This window comes from Neurospora crassa, linkage group IV (genome assembly GCF_000182925.2).
Source record: "Neurospora crassa OR74A linkage group IV, whole genome shotgun sequence".
Taxonomy (NCBI): domain Eukaryota; kingdom Fungi; phylum Ascomycota; class Sordariomycetes; order Sordariales; family Sordariaceae; genus Neurospora; species Neurospora crassa.
In genome coordinates this window covers 1,081,425-1,102,405 of record NC_026504.1, presented here as the reverse complement: position 1 = coordinate 1,102,405, position 20,981 = coordinate 1,081,425, and the positions used below count along the sequence as shown (strand labels likewise).

The following is a 20,981-nucleotide window of genomic DNA, read 5'->3' as shown; positions in this document are numbered from 1 at the left end:
AATGGGCGGTTTTTGTCTATGGTAGAGGGGCTGCGAAGGACCTGAACCATCGATGCGGGAGGATGAGCTGGCGAGAGGAAAAAGGGTCAGGTTTCGTAAAAGGTGACATCATATGATGAAAGTTGCATCCATGCTATGAGGGACATTTTAGGCAGGAGGGCAGATATCAATCGCTTCCATTGAATCGATCCTTCCTCTTTCACTTCGTCGGAGAGTGTGTTGGTTTTCAGTGAAGTCGTATTTACCCGATATGCGTTCCTACCTCCACACTACTGTACAGCGCCCAAGCACCATCGTGCCAGGCGATTACCAGGCGGCAATCAGCTGTCAGCTCCGGAGAACCGTGCCTCAACTCCTGACACGGCAAGTATTCACCCAACAAAAAGATGCATTACGACGGACACAAAACAACGCTACCTCTTCCCAACAAGCGCTTCTTCCTTCGAAGCAAGTGATTCGTAGTGGTAAAATATTACTAGCTACATACCTAGTCTGATAGCAGCTTTTCCATTATACGAAGCTTGTAACGCCATTGCTTTGAAGAGTGATGTATGTCGCCGAGTGTACCTACCTCGTTTCTTGTAGTGGCTACTCCAAGCTTCCTCTGGAGTAACACCACGGTTCGGAGGACCAGTGGGGGCACATGGGCTTTGAAGTAGGTTCCACCCGGATCTCTGATAGTAGAACAGTCGAGGATCATGAAAACATGACAGCCCACCAAAACCACCATGAGCTCAACAGAAAGCTGGAATCTGCCTTTGACAGTTGTGCATACAATGTTGTCTACAAGTATAGCTGTACTAGTAAATTGATTCTAATCAATCTACATCTTGATACTTGACAACCACTGTCTCTAAACAAGCCACAACACCAACACCAAACGAATACCGCGAAAACGCAAACTCTCTAAGGGGAATAACAAAAAAAAAAAAAAAAAAAAAAAAAAAAAAAAAAAAAAAAAAAAAAGGGCACTATGCCAACCGGAGACGCGGACTCCAACCCTCGGCAGCCTGGCGTCTCACTCCGGGAACGTCGCCGGCCCTCGACCGCCTCGATCGCTTCCGCCTCCAGAGTCTTTTCCTCCGCCGCCGACTCCCTTTTGGAAAGCGCCAAGGATGTCGAACACCGGATCGAGGACGCCCTGCTGGTGCTGTGGGATGAACTCCCCCACTGGCGCCGCGATAACCACTTCATCCACTCGGGCTACCGCCGCACCTCCAACAGCTTTCAGAAATCCTTCTGGTCCATCTTCTACCTGCACAATGAGTTTGTCAACATCTGGACTCATCTCCTAGGCGCTATCTCGTTCACCTTTGGCGGCTTCTTTCTCTACAATGCCGTTGCCCCAAGATATGCGTCCGCCTCCGAGTCGGACGTCCTCGTCTTCACCTGTTTCTTCTTGGGCGCTTTCTGCTGCCTGGGTATGAGCGCTACGTACCATACCCTGTCCAACCACAGCCCCGAGGTGGCCAAGTGGGGAAACAAGCTGGATTACACTGGAATCGTCTTTCTCATTGTCGGGAGCTATGTGCCAACCATGTACTATGGCTTCTTTTGCTATCCTGCCTTGTTGACTTTTTACCTGAGCATGGTAAGTTGAAAAGAGAATGATACACTTGTCAAACTGGTGTTAACAAAACATCCTATGCTTACAGATCTGTCTCTTGGGTCTTGGGTGCATCACCATCTCCTGGTTTGAACACTTTCGCACTCCCGCCTGGCGCCCTTACCGTGCCATGATGTTCGTCGGTCTCGGCGCATCCGGAGTCGTCCCCATCTTGCACGCCTTGACCTTCACCTCCTTCACCCAACTAGATGAGCTCATGGGACTCAGATGGGTCATGCTTCAAGGAGCCATGTATATCTTCGGCGCCCTCCTGTATGCTGTAAGTCCTCAACTCTTATATCTCTTTATCCTTACTGCCGGGTTCTGACTAGAGCAAACACCAGGTTCGATGGCCTGAATGTCGGTATCCCGGTCGTTTTGACATTTGGGGTAGCTCCCATCAGATCTTCCATGTGTTTGTCGTTCTGGCGGCAGCCACTCATTTACATGGTATGGCCAAGGCTTTCGACTACCATCACGCCGTCTTGGGAGGCACCTGCTGAGACCTGATACAAGTACTATGGCATGTTGACTGCATACTAGAAGGTAGAGTGTGTGGAGATAGATAGACAGATAGATAAATAGATCGATGGATGGATGGATAAAGTGATTGACTTAATCATTTTTTTTCGAAACTGATGCTGCTCGGGGCAAATGAGGTCAATTGACCAATGTAACAAGAAGCGACTTGTTACATTGGTACACTTGGCGCTGTTATGTATCAGGGTTAACTTTGAGCTTGACACGTATTATTCAGTCCATGTGCTTACCCTATTTCGCCGTCCGGTGGATTGTCGTAGAGTAATCATGCTTCGCTTTGGATCATTTGATAGTCATTTCCCGCTTTGGTATATTGGGCATTACTCCCTCCGTGGCTCGCCATAGTCAACGGATCCTTAGTTTACTGCACTCCAAGATCCATCACCTTGATAATACCCGAAGCCATTGCACACGCCGCCCAGCAGCTGTATTGCATGTTCGGGTTCCAGACAATCGTCGTTAGCCTGGTCAGCGGCTCATGGGTGACCACGCGCGATGCAAGCTTGTCGTCGAGCTCGGCCTCCCGATCTAGATCCTCTACGGTGCCTCCATTCTTCCTTGGTCGGCCCTTTTTCTTTCCAGACGCCGTTTTCATTCTTTCTAGCTTTTTCTTCCGGTCCAGCTCCTTGCGCTTCTCCGTCCTGGGATCGTCATTGGGCTCCGGTAGGAAACCTTGCAAGATCCGGACCGCGCCTCTGACGGGACGACTGCTATCTTTTTCCTGAAGTTCAGGACGTCTAATCGGCCTGTATTCGTGTTCCATTACCTTGATTTTTTGTAAAGGCTCCCCCTTCTGCTTGAAGAGCTTCTGCAGAGCGTTGCAAGAGAATAGCGAGCCATCTGCACAGCCGGCCAGCACAAACGGGTGCGTAGCTCCGGCAGAAATGCAAGTGATAGTGTTCGGACCCGTGCAGATACTACGAGCCTGGCAAAAGAAGCGATGGTGTAGGAACGCAATCGTCGTGTTGGGCGTGGATGATGGGTAGAGAGCCATGAAACCCTGCATGGACTCGTTCCAGCAAAGCATGTTCGGCTGGAAGCTGATAGCGGGAACAGGGAAGTATGTGAGTTCGGAGCTTGGCTGCGACAGGTCGGTCAAGGTTGCACATCCGCCGACGGGAATCGAGGCGACCAAGTAGGGATTTGACGGGTAGGCTGAGCATATATCGATCACATACGTGGTGTGTACTCCGACTCTTTGTAGCATCTTTCGGGGAAAAATGGACCACAGTGTGACAGACCCATCCGAGTGACCGAGGGCGATGCGGTTGATATTCACCCAGCTTAGACAAGTCACCTTGTTGTTGTAGTCATCATCGATACCAAGGGTGACAACAGGCGATTGTACCCATTCTAAATAAGCGTTCTATTAGCCAGGAGGTCCTCAGAATATCGGATGGAGGAAACATTTAACTACGTCTGACTTACCGTAAACGGGAGCGCTCCCGTCTTCAGCCTTCTTGACGTCAATAACCCGGGCCTTTCCATCTCCTGTAAGTATAGCTAGTAGCCCATAACTACCGACTGACTCAAAAGGCACGGGGCACCACTGCAGTCGCTTTGGCCGGCCCCAGCTGAAACACAATGTCCTGATCAGCCGCGCTGGGGTGGTGGAAGGTCGAGCCAGCGTTTTACCTGCCTCTTTTGGTGTGAACTCCCAAAGCTGGACGCAGCCTTCAGCCATAGCACTGGGGTCTTGGTGCTTATCTGCACCGTCTTCTTGTCGCCTAGGTTCTTGATCCGCGAAGGGTATGCTTGCGATGGCGAGAACTTGCTTGGCATTGACAAGAGATGGAGCCCAGCCCATGGCAAGCGGAATACTTCCAATGTCGAGCATCCAGCCTGTTGATCTTTCGTCTTGGTCTTCGGATGTGCTCGTTGGGAGACCAGAAGCCGTTATCGTTAAACTCTGGCCCTGGGCAAACCGGAACTCTCCCTGGCGATCCCAGGGTCCAATGAAGGTAACAAGATCACCTCCGGCTTGAGGAATTAGATGCTCCCCCTCATGACTAGAAAGCAAATGGCATTGCTGTACCTTGGGACTCTTGGCGTAGTAGTTATTGTACCATCGAGCAGCATTTTGTTCCTGTGTACGCTCGAAGGCAGGCGCGAGCCATGGGCTGGGACAGATGCCCTGGGGTTCATGAGGCAAGTACCTGGGTGGCAAAGCGGGAAATTCGGCCCATCGTATCTCCAAGTCCCATATGATCTTGATGCGGTTGTACTCGGGCCCGTACATGGAGTCGCGCAGGGCACTATACCGCGCATATCGCCTCAAGGGACCTGCGTAGACACGGGTCACAATGCGTGTCTCGAGGGGGTAATGGGGAATGTCATGGAAGCCTTTGCGGCTCTGAATCATGCCAGCGCCCGTATTACGGTGTTTTTTGGGATGGGAGGACGCATCGTTCTTTTTACCGTCAGCATCGCCATCATCTTCATCGTCCTCGGCCTCGTCTTCTTCACTGGTAGGATCGGCCATGTCGGCTTCTTCATCCTTGTCATCCTCTTCCTCCTGAGCGGGCTCCGGGGCAGTGAAATCCTCATCGTCGGAGTCCTTGGATGTGACGGGGATTGGCTCGTCCTCATCATCGAAAACAATAGGTGCCTCAACGTAGCTCTTCTTTATGCCTCTTGTGGTTCGGCGAGCCATTTCGGATGAGCAGAAGCCGCCGCTTGACCTCCGGTGTGTCCCCTTTTCGTCTCCAGCTCTGCCCGCACCCCTTGGGTATTCGGTTTGTCGTCGAGACGTTTTGGTGCAGTTGTGAGACACACATAAGCCGGGAAACCAAAATTAAACAATGTCGGCCAAAATCAGCCCGTCTGCATGCAGCTCATGAAAAACGGTGCTGATATTGATGTCGGGACGATTGTTGCTTCTTCCTTTGGTCTACTGTCTCGGGACTCAAATATTCCCGGGTCCAAAGGCTCAGACTTTTTTTGAAGTTGAAGATAGTCCATAGTATATTTATTCAATCTGGGGAAACCGCAAACTGCTACTGGTGGAGTAACGTGTGAAGCACACGCCACGCCAGTGAATTTCAGTGGGGTGGGGTTCTCTCCTGGAACAGTGGATATCAAGCTCGCCGGGTTCCTGATCGTTCCCACACTCAAACGCCTGTGCAGTCTTGGCGGACGTGTGCGTGTACACACACACACAACTTTTTGGCAAAATGGACTACTGAAACGAAAGACGAAGATGAAGGAATTCAATTATCCTATAGAAAAAACTTTTCTCTTGATAATTTTAAGTACTCTAATTCTAAATCTCAAGTCGGTTCTCTTTCATCTCCTCGTTTGGTAGAGATATAAGCAAATGAAATTTTGTCGATGGTCCGTTTTGCCAAAAAGTTGTGTGTGTGTGTACACGCACACGTCCGCCAAGACTGCACAGGCGTTTGAGTGTGGGAACGCCAAACCGCAACCCCGCAATTGACCAGTCACGTCACGGACGCAGATCATCAGATCAACATTGTGTGCAGCCTTACAAAAGAATAAAAAATAAAACTCCACTACGCCGCCCTATGTTGCCATGTCAAGCTTTGCACCAGCAAGCCGTGATTCTTGTCTTCTCGATATAAGGCAATCGACTGAGTGAAACACGATATGTGGCTATTGATATCAGGATCTAACTGCGTCACAGATCCCAACACCAGTGTATGTGCATCCATGGTGCGCTCACAGCCGTGGCCCATGACAACAATTCAGACCTTGCCCACAATGCCTTCAGGAGTGGCCAGCTTGGTCGTAAGTGCAACAAAACCTTCTAGCAAACAGATGGCACCACGAAACATGGACACGTCGAGAAGCCCTCATGTTGGCCGATGTTGCGGACCGATCAGGTCTCCAAGCGCGCTGATGGCCATGCCCATTTCCATAAAGGTTCCTATGTCTTGCTGGCTCTTGGTGCTCATGGGGAAGGCGGCCGATGCCCCGGAGATAATAGTGCCAGATCCGAACCTAAATCAAACACGACCGAATAGACACTAAGCGCTGCGCCACTTACAGCCGAGTTCGTGCAGAAGATAATGACCCTCGTGAAGATGGCCTCAAGGGCGTAAAGGTTGAGTCGTCCGTACTTGTCGGCCGAGATACCAGGGATGACACGGCTAAACGTCGAGGCGGCGCTCAGGATAGCGAGCAGGTGTTTCGGCGTGAGTATAAAGAAGAGCGGAGTGAACATACCAATGAAGATGAAGAACGGAGATGCGATAAGGAGAATGCATCTGGTTGCCTTGCAAGCGGCCGGGATATAGAAGTTCGTATCTCTCGGGGGCAGACGGGCCTTGACGGCCATGCAAGGGAAGAGCATGAAAGGCATGACGAGGAAGCCTGGGCTGTGATGCCTACGGACCACCCGAAGCTGGAGTTGTTGAGCAGCGGGGACAAAGCAATGGGGATGACGATATCGCCAACAGAGGATCCGGAAACCACCACTCTCAGTGCGGCTGATCGCTTCTTGTCAAACTCTTTGAATGCTGCACCCATTGCAAAGCCCATCAGCACCCCTTGGACGAGCATGACTTGCCAGTACTTGTCACAAAGACTCAGCAGCATGACGCACAACAGGTGAAGAATGGCAGCGGGATGGATAACCTGATGATGGGCATTTGCACTTATCAGAAGCGATGCGAAGACCGAGACGAAGAGGTCTGCCTGACGAAGCATTTGTGGCAGCCAAATTGGTCGAATAGTGAATATGCCGCAGAGACCAGCTGAGTGCGTCCCCAAGGCGGTGGAAAACACTGGCGAGACAGACTTCTAATGGCAGTTTTTGCTCATCAATTTCATCCCTTCTTTTTATCCCATATGGGTTGTACACGCGACCTTAGGCTGCCGAGTAAGGTTTGGTGTTGAAATTGCTGCTGTCTCGGCAACTGGTCGGGCACGGGTACCAGTCGGCAACCCGGGGATGACGGATGGCAAAGGATGGAGGCCACCCGTTCACCACCATCGTTCGTTTCTTGCGGCTCTTTCCTCTCCAGAACGGAAACCCGCATCGACCTCAACATTTGTTCAGTCAACAAGCCTGGAGCGCAGCAGTGTGTTATCCTAGGCGGTCGTACTGTACGCACTCAGGCCATGAGCTGGCAGTGTGTACTGTCGCATGGGACCAAAGGTGCTTGAAGATTGACTGGCGGCGAGGTCCGCTGGGGGCGGCGAGCGGGCGAGGCGAACAGACAAGGGACGTCAAGGTGGAAACGTGGAGGTTTAGGTGGACAACATGATGGAACAGACGGCAATTTGCATGATCACCCTTCATCAAACTTTCAATCAAGCAAGCACATTCAGGCGCTCAGGGAAGGAGGCCCCCTTCAGTCCAGTCTGGCCGCCTTTTCTTCTAGGCCTCGCCTGCCCAATGTGTCCTTTTGTCCACCTCCCTCACTTCCCTTGTTTCCTTCCTCGCACGTTCTTTCCGTTTTCACTGCAATACTGGATCTCTAGAGTACCTATGGTGGCGTGAAATTGCAACGCTTGACAGAACTAATCGAACTCAAGTTGCTGTCGGCCCAGATTGACGAGCCCCATCAATCCTCGCCAATCTCCTCGACCTTACCCGGATCTCCGACCATTTTTCATTTGCGCTCCTGCTATCTTTCACAGCAGTCCCCCTCGTTCTGCCGGCCCTGCTTACCACTGCATCACAGAGTACCCAGGGGCAACTGCCTGGATTGCAATGGTCAGCCTTCGCCTTCTTCCTCGCGACCTTGGCGGCCCCATCGACGGCTTTGACCCGAACATCAGCAACGGCACCTGTTACAGGAAGACTTCTTCGAAGACCATCGCCCTTCCAAACCACTATGTCGCCTGTGGAAATGCGGCTCTTGGCCACGTCGGGTGCTGCCAGCTCGGCGACATGTGCCTCGAGGAAGGTGCATGTTTCGATGCAGACTTCTTCACCACCTACGTCGCTGGTTGCACAGACAAAGATTATGAAGATCCCATTTGCCCTCAAAAGTTCTATGATGCCTCTGTCTGGTCCGGCCTTATCTACTGTGACGATGACTTCAAGTGGATGCCGTGCATCCAGAACAACGACTATCCGGATTACATCACGAAACCCCCAGCCAAATGTGACAAGGACAAAGTTTGTCCCAACACCGACGTCTCCGCTGCCTTCCAAACCTTCACTGCCAGCATCATCCCCAATGTCGTCAAACTTCCTTCACATCTGGACGAGAGCAGCCTCAACTGGCTCGTATCCGACCCATCCTTGGTATACCACAAGCCCAGGACCACCTCAGTCCAGACAATCACCTCCTCTCCAGATTCAGCAAGCTCCCAGGCAACCTTCACGGCTGGTACGGGCTCTTCCACGTCTGCTCCATCTGCTGTTCCACCTAGACCCACAACAGCTTCCTCGACCGATGACTCCTCGAACCTCAGTACCGGTGCCATTGTGGGCATAGTTAGCGTTGCTTCGGTTATTTTGGCACTGGTGGGCCTTGCCATCTTCTTTGTAGTCCGCCGACGAAGAGCAGAGGATGGACACAGCCCGTCTGGTGCCGACGGGTCTGCGAACACGGCCGATGATATGCTAGGAAAGGAGTCCAAGTCGCCAATCTCGCCAAAGGGGAACTCGGAAGATCTACATGCGTCCCCGATTATCAGTGAACTCGACCCCCAGACCGACCGCCCATGGTCTTTGCGTTCAGAGTTACACGGACAGACGGTATCACCCTCGGCCTTCTCTCCAGCCACCACAAGTCCTGCCTCGTTCCAGCCATCCCCATTGATATCCGAGGCTTCGGAAGGTCAGGGCTATGCTGTGGGACATGCACACAAACCGTACGGTGGAAAACATCTTCAGTACATCAATGAGTTGCCTGGTTAACGGCTCGACTGATCAGCGGTGTGTGGGGGTACCTTACCAAGGGACCCAAGGGATTCCATTATTCCAAGAGGAAGGCAGATGTGAAGTGGATATAGGCGGAAATCTTGGGCGTAATTCAAGCGGTCTTTTTATGGTGCACGAAGTACACACACCTCGAGTAGAAAGCAAGTCAGAGTTTTCGACCAAACCTTCAAGTTTCCCTGTTTTCTATCGGCATACACTTTTCTGATGTGCCAGATCGCACTCATGACAGTGCTAGGTGACGGGACAATGAGCAAGGTTGACGTAAAGTTAGAGAGGACGAGATAAGCGCCAGAAAACCAATCGAGTGTCGAAACATGCTCCTGCCTTATGAATCACGGATCCAACATGATGGAAGGTTGAATTAGTCCGCAACAGTAGAAGCGCTGGAAGCGAAGGGGCGTTGAGTCATTCATCATTTCCCGTTATATCCCCCCTCTCCGCCCCTTTCCCGGGGCCAGGACCAAGCCTTTCGCAAAGCCCAATTTGAGCTCAATCAGGGGGATACTACCAGGCAATCTCGAGACACAAGGCATGCATGGTATTTATGATTCTCAGTAACAAATTGCAGAAGATTTAGAGGGATTTCATGATGAATTTGGCATTTGCTTCCATCAATATCCTCCGTAATATGGTATAGGTCAATGAATGATACATGGTGCCAGCTGTCCCACGTAACCGTTACTCAGTTCAAGAGGTCATTGTTCCCCGATCTTTCTCGTCGACAACTAATTACCCGATGTCAGCTTCGCGGGCAGTCTCGACTCTTGATAAATGCATCTTGGCCTATTCTCACGTATTGATTACCGTTAGAGGCCATGATGGGCTCCCTACTCCAATCACCACTATACGCAATCACATATTCACTCCGCGTCTCACATCACCTGCTCATAACAATGCTCAATGATGCGCACGCCTATAGAACGCGACATTTGCTCCCCAGACGCTCTGAATGACAACGCATACCTTGCTGGCTTGGTAAGACGGCTAAGCGGTCTGTGAGTACACTTCCTCGGTTGACTTCTGGAGGCCCAGACAACAGCCCCTCTTACACCCCTCTTACACCCTTACTTAACAGCCGTTCGTGTCCTCCGACAAGGTACCGGATTGGCACCGGTTCGCATTGAGTTGAAAGCAATAGGCCGTAATCCTGAGCCCTATTTGCATTACTCATACTGGGCAACAATCTTGAATTGAACATAACTTGCTCACGCAATATCATCCATAGCCTGCATCATGGGCATCTCCTATCAAACCTGCGGACGATGAACCCATTTCGTTTCGGACAACAGCTCGAGGAGGTGGGTTTAATGCCATGTACTTTTTTAGAGAAGGAATCAGGCACCCGTCCTGACTGGTAGGAGGAAACTGCTCACTGCAGACTATACCAGGGTGAACCCCGTGAAGCTCAAGTTTGTGCATCACAGAGGCGTCTATGAAAACCCCCCCCTTGTTGCCTTCAACAAAGAAGCTGAGTGATCTGATAAAAGAAGCTTCCAGGCCGCTAAGGTGCAACTTATCAAGCCCTGCGAATGGAAAGGGTGGACATATTTTGCTGTTCCATGGAGCCAATACCGACTTGATCGTCCTCTGCAGTATTCCCATTACCCCTCTACCTGGAAGCCAGGGTGAAAGCCCCCCCATTGGAGGCTTTCGAGCACTGCGAGCACGGCAAGAATGCCGAAATCTCGTACAAGAACCTTCTCTCCGAGGGCACCACCGTAACTCACCTCACCCCCACTCTTGGTACTAAGGTAAAGAGGAAGTCACTCAGCGCCTTGGGCAGCGCTGGCATGGACGAGCTTGCTCGGTTCGTGACAGAGCGCAAGGCTGTCGCCTTCCATGGTCAAGATTTCGCCAATTCTGCTCGTCGAGGAAGCTCTAAAGTTTGGCGAATACTTTGGCCGGTAAGACTTGGAAATCTTCTGATCATGCTTCAACCCGGGGAATAATGTGGCTGATACCTGGCACCGCAGTCATCAGATCCACTGGTGATTTAGAGAAACGGTATCTCGTGCAATGAGGTGGCACTTTGGCTGTCCTCCGTCTTGACCTCGATTTTGATAACCGGAGAGCCGGGTCTTCGTCGCTGGGCTGCCCTGCGGGAACGAACTCGAGAGAACAAATCAGCGTCGTCTTCCTCTTCATCCTGGTCGCTAGAAGTTTCCTGCTTGTTGAGCCTGTTGGTTTGTTTAGGAGAAGGAGCAATGGGATGCGAAGTCCTGTCTAACCGCGTGCCTTGATCACTGGAGGCGCGCGAAGCATGCGCCGATGTCTGAGATGGTCTACTTTCGGTGGTATTCCGGGCAGAGAGCATTGAGACTGACGGCATTTCGGTAACTCGAGCCCTATGGAGCTTTGGGGACCACGATGTGTGCCCATCCAAAGCCGAGTCATCATCCTCGCTGTCGTCGCCCTTGTCTTCACTTGGTGGCTTTCGGTTGCCTAGTCTCCCTTGCATATGCACGGCCAGTTCCAGTGACGGATTCGAACGGGTTGCGGCTCGGAACCCAGCTGAAGCGCTCAGGGAACTCAATGAGCGGTGTAACGGGACCTTCTTCTTCCTTGGGCTATCCATTAGGCCCTGCAGCGAGGTGCCTGTCCAGGGCTTGTCTTCGGGGTCCGAGTTGTGATCAACCCGTTTCCCTAAGACCTTGGCTAAACCTCTCTGTTGTCTGGCAGCCGTTTCAAGTCTGGCATGCCTTCGTTTTACAGCACTCGTTGGTGCGCCCGTGACAGGACGTGAGATATCATCAATGGTCTCAGCATTCCTGGAACTCGCAAGGTTCCTCAGCCGCTGGTACTCGGCGGCGTGCAAATGGCGAGTAAACTCGCCGGCTACGGAGAGAAACTCGTCCTCCACCATGCGATACCTATCATCGTAGCGAAGGCCTTCAATCATAAACTCCTCTCTCGGAGGCTCAGGTGGCGGCGATGTCGATGGGAACCGGGGCAGATGTGGACGACGGCTAGTGTCTGAGCCTCGTGCTGTATGGCCAGGTACAATTTTGAGCCCATCTGCGCTCGTGCTCAGCTTCAGCTTCGCTTTGCTTGATGACTGCGCGGCGCGAGCCGAAGGTGATGTTGCGCTGGGTTCTGAGGCGGGAGCAGCAGCAGTCTTTTTTTGACTTGGTATAACTTTCCAGGGCAGTTGTCGTGGCATGGCCGGAGACGTGCAGGGAGCTGCGCGTGTTAGGTTATATCAGACCCATCAAGGATGCATCTGAATGCTTGTATACAACAACAGTGCTGATCAGTTAAATGAATGACGGTGTCAGTCGGTGCCCTGTATACCTACGGACCGTACTGTGCAGGTGCTGGTGTTCAGAGTTGCAAGCAAGCGCCGCCTGCAGCTTTATGGGTTAGGGTTAGGGCAAGGTTTCCAGTATCTGATCAATGATAAAGCACAGCAGATGAGACATCCACATCAGGTAGGTGGCTACTTAAAAGATAGAGGTAAGGAAAGTACCGTACTTTCGTGTAATAGTGTTTAAACATTATAGTTAGCTAGCTCCACTAGTAGAGGTAGCAGTTGTATGTTTTGTGTAAGGGCGGCAGGCGTTTTCTAGGAAATGGTACGTGAGTCCTCTCGCCTCTCAACGCTTTAACACAACAATCGCATGTACAACCTCATCCATTACTGATGATCCTCAGCGTCCGTCAGCCGTCACACTATATCTACTCGTCCTTCTTGTTCTTCTGGGGAATTGGATTTCCCTTTTCGTCTACCAGCCCCTTCTCTCTCATAACCTTGAGTGCATCATGAAGCGGATCCAAATCAGGACGAGGCGCCCGATGCGACTGGAAGTAGTTGTCGGCCCATGTAAAATACTGCCCGTAATTGACGGTGAAATACATGTGATGCAGTGTGTGGTGGGCCGGGCTGTTGATATACTTTTCAAGCCAGTGGCCCGAGATCATGTCACCATCATGGATGAGAATTGTCCACACCTGCACCAGAACGAAAAGAACCATATACAAGTACTTTTGCACCGGACAAATAAAGACAAACACACTATCAACACGTTAAAAGGTCGCCCACAATGGAGCCCAGAGGACAGGAGAAACTCACTGATAAGGGAGGGACTGAACATATCCATCGAGTGGGTGAAAAGCCAGAGCTGCCCACGGAGTCGGCACTATGTCGTGTTAGCTGGAAAACGCTGGGATTCCGTCCAGGGGGTGTGCGCCTACCAATCCACTTGTGGTGTGGCTTGTGAATGTACTTGTAGACACTGGGGTGGTGCTCAAGCCGATGAATCCAGTAAATCATGAGGTCATTCCAGATCATGAAGAGCACTGTTGAGATGGCCATCCATGCCCAGCCATACTCGTCCACGCGAGTGTAGAGCAAGCTCTTTCCGCGCACCTCCGCCAGGAAAAATGGCAGGGTCATGATGTTGATCCAAGGCACGGCGGTCATGGATGAGATGATCTCTTGGCGTACCTGGTTCTGGAGGAAGCGCGGGTGGTACTCGAGACGGCGGTCAAAGATAAAATAGTACGAGAAGGCGCTAAACACCCAGTATAGGAGCGTAGCACCGACCTGGGTGATCAACAGGATGGAAGCGCATTGTCGAAGAATGTTGTCCCGTGGCCATGCCGACTCGCAAGAAGTTTGCAATGGCGATTTTGAAAATGCAGACGTGCTGTTGTCGAAGCCATTGCCCAGCGCGCTATCGTCGGCTGGCAACAGGTATGCGTATAGTCTGTCCAGCACAAGAGGATCGAGAATATCCAAAGCTGCGTCCATCTTTCCAAACCCGTGCGATGCATGCAGCGGAATGTCAACAATAGAACGTGCGGCTACACACGAATAAAAGAATATATAGAATGGGGAAAAGGGGTAGCTCGAATCAGCAGATCCCGGATCCTTGACTTCCGGTAGCTTGCTGGTGGCGTGTTATGCAAAGCAGGTACCGACGACACAGCAGGGGTCCCCGTCCATCTCATCTTGGCCTGCTTGGCAGGCACGCACGCCTGTTTCCGAGTTGCTCCCAATGGACCCCGAGTGCCTGGGCACGTGCACTCCTCCGGTCTGCAATGATGCAACTAATAGTAACTTCCTGCCTAAGATTAGTTATATGGTATTACAATTGGAAACCTATGATCCTAGGTAGGTATGTATACTTCCACACAGGGACATGATGTAGTTGAAACGTTGGAGAACGGTTATTGTGACGGTACCCTATTACGGGTGGGTATATAGATACTGAGTTTCTGTGCAAGATTCCACAAATCAGAGGGCCGCTGGTCTAGTGGTATGATTCTCGCTTAGGGTTCAATCCTGAGCATCGTTGCGAGAGGTCCCGGGTTCAATCCCCGGGTGGCCCCTAATTTTTCCTAAATTTTTATAAGAATACTATCTACACGTTAGGGAAACTCTACTTGAGGGTAGTAGGTTTATTCTAATTAAACGCTAATACTCTTTCCTCCTTTTTCTTTAAGAAAATAAGGGTACTAATTATCTTAGTATATATTTTCTTATTAATATTTTTAGTACGGGTTATTAGAAGGAGTCCTAAAGAAGACTATTATATTAGTATTCTATATAGAAAGCGATAGCCTAGGAAGGAGTGGGCTAGAGGCGGCCCTACAGCTATCCTTAAATAGGTAGCTACAAGGCTTCTAGAAAGCTCTATTCTATCCATAAATAGGCGCCTTTGTAAAGGTGGTTAATAAAGGTTAATAGAAACCTTTACTAGCCGGTAGTACCGGCCCGGTACCTACTAGAGTTGAGGGCAGGTAAGAGGGCAGTCTATTTATTTATTATACATATCCTATTTTAAGTCCTAGTGTATACTGCGGTTGCGAGCTAAAGTTTTACCTCCCTGTCAGGTATCTTACACAGACCACCAAAGCCAAAGCTTCGTGGGCACTGTGTGTCCAACGACCTAATCCACGGGTTTAACTTACTCATATCACCATAGTAAGAGAGTCTATTACTCTCCTTAATGATAATTTACATATCCTCACTTACTTCAATCTCTAATCCCTCTAAATTACTACTTTGAGTTTACTTATTATAGGACTGGCACCCGACAAGGCATCTGGCTCTGACTGGCCAGACTTGAGTGCTAAGACGGTAGCCCGCGTTGGGACTGCTCTAGCTAACTCGAGCTACGGTACTGTCATGGGACTGGCGCCCGACAAGGCATCTGGCTCTAGCTGGCTAGACTTAAGTATTAAAATAGTAGCCCGCGTAAGACTACTCCAGCTAACTCAGACCACGGCAATACAGCCTCCGGCACCCGGTCTTCTAAAGTATTCTCTAACTGCCTCAAGCCACAAGGCAGCCACCAGAGTACACGGTTACTAAAATACACAACTATTTAAACTCTAGCACTCGAACAACCCGGAGGGTAGCGTTTTATTCTTTCTTTCTTCGTAGAACCTTAATATACCCACATAAGGCCAGCACCTACATATCGCTCTACTATCCCCTTACATTAAGTTTTATTATTCTTATTAATTAACTATTAGAAGGAAGGATTGCCTATAGTTAATAACGTAGCGTATATTAGTATTAGAATAGTCTCTTATTTTATACCGAATAATAATAATAATATTAATAATAATATAGAAATTTCCTACAATTCTCTAGCAGTCAAGAGTACTAGAGCCCCCTCCAATACTACCGGCCTACTCGGCAATCTACTCCAAACTCTATAAGTAAATCCTAAACTAAAGGGGAAGGTTAAGTCTATAATCCCTTTCTCTATTTATTTCCAACCTACCCTTAAATTTAAATTTATATATCCTACTAAGTAGGACTTCTCTAATAGTAGCGGCAAGGATAAAGGGAAGTCCAAAGCCGACGACAGTACTAATAAGGACTCCAATAACGACTTTAGTAAATTATATTAATAGATACTACTCGAACTCCCTCAGTAGAATAGTAAGCCTACTACCTTTCTCTTCTATTATAACAAACTAATTAAAATGTACAATACAAACTTTAAAACCAATCTACGTACTAATTCCGATACTACGTAAATTGAAATAATTAATACTTTACTAACCGATAAATAATAGTAGTTAGAGGGTTATTGGATTACCTATACCCTCTCTAATAATAAAGACCCAATCGAACTACTTGAATAAATCTAATAAATTATTAATACCTATTACACCTAAAATCAAACCCTTAATAACCTTACTAAAATAAAATGGAAGGATAATAGATTCTTCTCCGAATTCTTTACTAATTTTAATAACGAACTTTTAAAAACTAATAGTTACTATTATTTATAAGTACAAAACTTACTTGCGGAACCCCCAGAGCCGGATACCATCAGCTTACCGTCAGCCGACCGTAAGTTGCACCCATTACTATACAATCCAGCTTACCGTACATAAACCGTCTATAAATCTATACGGTAAATTAACCTCTTATAGTAAATTAATCTCTTATAGTAAATTAACATCGCACTTTCCCAAACGGGCGTAAAGATTCTAACTTAGTCCTAATAAATAGAAAAATCATCAAGGGAAGTCGCGAGCGAGGTGTATAAACGTACATTTATCTACGAATCTACCTCTACCTACCGCCCACCCTACCGCCCACCCGTACACAATCTACCACACTATCCAATACCCAGCCTAACGCCCAACCCTAACACCTGCGCTTATACTTATATCCGGCCTAGTACCCGCGCTACCGGGCGACCGGCGCTACGCCCCGGCCTAATAAACAATAAATAAAATACTATAATAGACGATTCAACTTATAATAATACAATTAAACAATACAATTGAGCAATGCGATATAATGCCCTAGCTTAGAACTATTTAATCAATTTAGCGCTTGTACATTAATTTAAGTAATGTAATTATATAATACAATAACTATAATACAATAATTACAATATAATAAACGAAATGCAATAAGCGAAATACAATAAATAAGATACTCTAATTTAAAACTATAGTCAATTCGTTATTAATTATTTAAGTAATTCTTATACACTAACTTATATATTAATATAAGCAATACAATATAATTAATATAATACTATAGTTTAAAACTCTATAGTTAATACATCTATTTAGGGGTTAGTACATACACACATAGACTTCTAATACACAAAATACATACACAAATAGACTTCTAATATATAAATTACTATTAGTCACTATATACTATTTATTTATATTACAATCCAACAATATAAAGGAATTTAATTATTAGTAGAAGGGGTATTATATATTAAATAAATAATATATATTAATTAATTCTATTACTAGTGTCACGGCACCACATAACAATAACTTAGCACCCTCAGCGTTCCGGCACCGAAGCCCAGCCGTCCTATTAATTATACCTCCACTTAGCTTATATATATAGTTTGAGAGTAGAGTTTTCGCTACTCTCTTCCGATCTTCTTCTCTTCGTACAATATTACGTCTTTTCCAAATCCCCTTAGGTCGGTATTATAATAGTATATTATACTGTTTTTACTAATCGATAGCCCGACGATTAAAATTATTTCGCTTCGACTTACTTTAGAATCGGTACCGACTTTACTCTATCCTAACCGAATTATATTATACCTACAATCTAACCCTACCCTACTACGACTACCCCCTAGGAAACCCCTAGACCTATTATTCCAACGCTACGTATACGTTATATTACTATTATATTACTTATAGGACGACCCCGACTATATAATTAACTTAGCCCTAATAATTTTAGTACTTTAATTCCTACCCTATACTACCAACCATTCCTATACCGCAACCCCGTATTAAATTATAAATAACTCTACAAACTCCTTAAATATAGCTACGCCTACTTCTAGTATAGTACCCGCCCGCAAAGTAACTACCCGTACCCTTTTCCGCTTTAATACCTTCCCTTTTATTTATAAAGCGGTTAAGAATATCCCTAAGGACCTTTCTAGCTTCGCCTCTATTTTAAAGGCGGACCCTAACGTTCTTATCCAACTCCAACTCTACCTTATAGTTATTAAAGAATACTTTAGTAGGGTATATAGCGAATTTTATATTACTTAGTAGGAGGCTTTAAAAACTTAGCAAATAGTTAATTAAATTTAGAGCGCTACAACCCGAAACTTTATAGCTACTTCCTAAATATAGTAGGATTTTATTAGGGCTATAGTAGAGGCTACTATTATAATTGCGTAAGTTTAATAGGTATAATAGCGGCTCGCTGAAGTTAAAAACCGTGCCTAATACCCGAATGGCGGTACTATAGCACTAGTATATTAGGTCTAATATATTATATATACCTTTATTACTACCCGTCTACGAAGCGCTAAACCCTCTATTTTTAGTAGCATTAAAATATTACTATTTAAGCGCTAAGAAGAGTATATTAATTAATAGTCCTAATTAATCGTTAAATTCGTATTCAATTTCGCTACTTACTTAACTCTAACCGACTATATCCTTTATATTTCCCAATACCTTTCTAATAATATTTATACTTATATTTAGATTAAAATCGATATTATTATACTTAATTTTTATAACGCTTCAACCTAGCTAACCGGACTCTCCGATTTCTAAAATATTCTTACTTACTTTAATTCCTATTATATTACTTTAGACGTCTATATTAAAGTAGTATAGGAGATAGACCGTTTTAAATAGGGTAATATATTATTTGTTAGCTTTATTACTACCTTTATTAAATTAGCCGATTAATATAAGTTCGACGGCCGTTGTTGCATCAATATATTTAAATTTAAAATTAATAGCCCCTTCCAAAACGCTTTAATTAATATTATAGTCCGCTTAGCAGCCAACAACTTCGCTACGTAAGTCGAATTCCTCCGGGTTATAATTAATAATATTAATAACTACCGGTACTAAAGTAGTAGCTTTTTAATACTATTGTACCCCCCTCCTTCTATAGATATTAATAACCCTATAGTCTTTAGAAAGGTTAGTGCCCCCTAGAAAGGTTTTATCTTCTAAATTGAGAAGGATAAATACTAGAAGCTTAATTTATATATATATTGTAGCGTTCCTAATTATTATATAATAGTATATATAGTGAAGGGTAAATTGAAATTTATAAGCTTTACTATTGTCTTAACCTCCCTTTAAGAGATGGGAAAAGCCTAACCTCCGGTAGAAATCGCCGTTAGAAGTTTAATTCGAAGGATTTGGAGGATTTGTATTTATATTCTATAAGACCTAATACTAATTTTTCCTTTTCGAATTCGCTTTATTTTAGTACTAATTTATTAATCCTTTATTTTATTATAATTAATTCCGGCTACTCCCTAATAAGTTTTATTAATTCTACTTTTATATACTATTATAATATTCTTATAATATTCCTCTCTTAGCCCTATACCCTTTAATTAGTTAATAGTTAGGAGGGAGGCGAAATTTTATATATTTATATTTTATTATATTCTATTAATTTATTTATAGATTGCTTCGCTTTATTTATTTAGCCGCTCGGCGGCCCGGATGTAATTTTCGGCCTTCCTTAATTAAAGAAGTATAACCTGGCGATTAATTAATCTATTAAGTCTATAGAATTACTAAATTTTACTATTATAGAGGCGCCGCCCTAACCCGACCCCGCTTAGTACGCCGCCCCGGATCCGATACTTATTATAATAAACCTCTTAACTACTATAGGATTTATAATACTTATCCCCTATAATAAATCCCGACCTACTTTAAAACTAAAATCGTTATATACTTATTCCTTAATTACAAATAATCCTCTTCCTCTTAACGGATTATACTTAAGTAGCTATATTTAGCCTTAGGATATTTTTATTCGTATTCTATTTACTATTAATTTTATCCTCTTATATAAAGAGCCTAATATAGAAATCTATTATTATATATTAGACTAACTATATTGCTTTATAAAGGAGTAGGCAAGTAAAGCTCCTAGTTCCGGATTTAGCGATTTAACCGACCTTAACTAACTCCTCTATTACTTTAATAAAATTATACTTTAAGCAATCCTCTAAGGATAGCCGACCGTATAACCCCTCTCCTAGCTAATTATTAATTATAGGGATTAGGTAGTAGAATAATTATAATTCCGAATTATTTTAGCGGAGGATATTTAGAAGTATATTAATAGTAAATTGCTACCGATCTAGTAAAAGATTTTTATAGCCCTCCCCAAATACCTCTAAAAGAAGTAGAAAGCCTTTAACCCTAATATTACCAAAATAATACCTCTATACCGCCCCTTTAATTATAAAATCGATTTAATTCCGGGCTAGACTCCCCCTTACTACCGTTTTTACCCTATATCCTAAGAAGAATTCTGTACTATCCGTAAGTATTTAGACGATTATTTTACTACTAAGTTTATCCGCCCGAACTCCTCCCCCGCTACTATTCTAATTTTATTTATTAAAAAGCCGGACGGAGGCGTTTATATCTATATTAATTACCGGGGATTAAATAACGCTACTATTAAAAATAAGTACCTTATCCCCCTTATTAGGGAAATAATCGACGCCTTCTAGAAGGCGAAGTAATTTAACAAATTTAATATAATAATAGCCTTTAATCAGCTACGGATTGCCTCCGGAGATAAGTAGAAGATTGCTTTTATTACTAAGTTCGGACTTTTCGAATACCTCGTTGTAAACTTTAGTATAACGGGCGCCCCCGTTTCCTTCTAGTACTATATTAATTATATACTTTTTAACGTCCTTAATAAATATACTACTACTTACTTAAACGATGTTTTTATTTATAGCGAAATGAAGGCGGAATATAAGTACTACCTCGAGGATATTGTTTCCCGCCTATATAAAGCCGGCTTTATTATAGATATTCGAAAATACGAATTTTATAAGTACGAAATAAAATATTTAAATTTAATTATCTCTAAGGAGGGCCTCCGTATAGACCCGGAGAAAGTAAGTGCTATATTTAATTAGGGCGCCCCTAAAATACTTAAGGATTTCTAACGCTTTATTAAATTCGCGAATTTTTACTACTATTTTATTAAAGGTTTTTCGA

At 45.8% G+C, this 20,981-nt stretch overlaps 7 protein-coding genes and 1 non-coding gene across 8 annotated transcripts; 4 read left to right on the top strand and 4 right to left on the bottom strand.

Annotated features, from left to right (window-relative positions):
- Nucleotides 1–538: 538 nt before the first annotated feature.
- NCU04987 (hemolysin-III channel protein Izh2) lies at nt 539–2,258 on the top strand. Its single transcript, XM_952920.2, has 3 exons — nt 539–1,591; nt 1,656–1,886; nt 1,951–2,258. Exons 1-3 carry the CDS (start codon nt 974–976, stop codon nt 2,107–2,109), a joined length of 1,008 nt encoding a protein of 335 aa, XP_958013.2. The 5' UTR covers nt 539–973; the 3' UTR covers nt 2,110–2,258.
- Nucleotides 1,805–5,098, bottom strand: NCU04986 (hypothetical protein). The gene is made up of 3 exons (XM_952919.3): nt 3,575–5,098; nt 2,377–3,499; nt 1,805–2,317 (listed from the first exon to the last, which is right to left on the bottom strand). The coding sequence occupies exons 1-2, from the start codon at nt 4,797–4,799 to the stop codon at nt 2,508–2,510; spliced, it is 2,217 nt and encodes a 738-aa protein (XP_958012.2). The 5' UTR covers nt 4,800–5,098; the 3' UTR covers nt 1,805–2,317; nt 2,377–2,507.
- Nucleotides 5,099–5,866: 768 nt separating this feature from the next.
- NCU11067 (hypothetical protein) lies at nt 5,867–6,719 on the top strand (the record flags this gene model as incomplete). Its single annotated transcript, XM_001728220.2, has 3 exons — nt 5,867–5,893; nt 5,989–6,028; nt 6,130–6,719. The coding sequence occupies 3 exons, from the start codon at nt 5,867–5,869 to the stop codon at nt 6,717–6,719; spliced, it is 657 nt and encodes a 218-aa protein (XP_001728272.2).
- A 1,036-nt stretch (nt 6,720–7,755) lies between these two features.
- NCU16751 (hypothetical protein) lies at nt 7,756–9,663 on the top strand. Its single transcript, XM_011396066.1, has one exon. It carries the CDS (start codon nt 7,824–7,826, stop codon nt 8,979–8,981), a length of 1,158 nt encoding a protein of 385 aa, XP_011394368.1. The 5' UTR covers nt 7,756–7,823; the 3' UTR covers nt 8,982–9,663.
- Nucleotides 9,664–9,887: 224 nt separating this feature from the next.
- On the bottom strand, nt 9,888–10,996 carry NCU16750 (hypothetical protein). The gene has a single exon (XM_011396065.1). The coding sequence runs from the start codon at nt 10,644–10,646 to the stop codon at nt 10,221–10,223; it is 426 nt and encodes a 141-aa protein (XP_011394367.1). The 5' UTR covers nt 10,647–10,996; the 3' UTR covers nt 9,888–10,220.
- A 2-nt stretch (nt 10,997–10,998) lies between these two features.
- On the bottom strand, nt 10,999–12,300 carry NCU04984 (hypothetical protein; the record flags this gene model as incomplete). The annotated part of the gene is made up of 2 exons (XM_953158.2): nt 11,330–12,300; nt 10,999–11,182 (listed from the first exon to the last, which is right to left on the bottom strand). The coding sequence occupies exons 1-2, from the start codon at nt 12,163–12,165 to the stop codon at nt 10,999–11,001; spliced, it is 1,020 nt and encodes a 339-aa protein (XP_958251.1). The 5' UTR covers nt 12,166–12,300.
- A 75-nt stretch (nt 12,301–12,375) lies between these two features.
- NCU04983 (lathosterol oxidase) lies at nt 12,376–13,835 on the bottom strand. The gene is made up of 3 exons (XM_953157.3): nt 13,197–13,835; nt 13,075–13,141; nt 12,376–13,017 (listed from the first exon to the last, which is right to left on the bottom strand). Exons 1-3 carry the CDS (start codon nt 13,753–13,755, stop codon nt 12,681–12,683), a joined length of 963 nt encoding a protein of 320 aa, XP_958250.2. The 5' UTR covers nt 13,756–13,835; the 3' UTR covers nt 12,376–12,680.
- Nucleotides 13,836–14,246: 411 nt separating this feature from the next.
- Nucleotides 14,247–14,336, top strand: NCU15149. Its single transcript has one exon. It is a non-coding gene; the product is annotated as a tRNA-Pro (tRNA).
- Nucleotides 14,337–20,981: the final 6,645 nt, after the last annotated feature.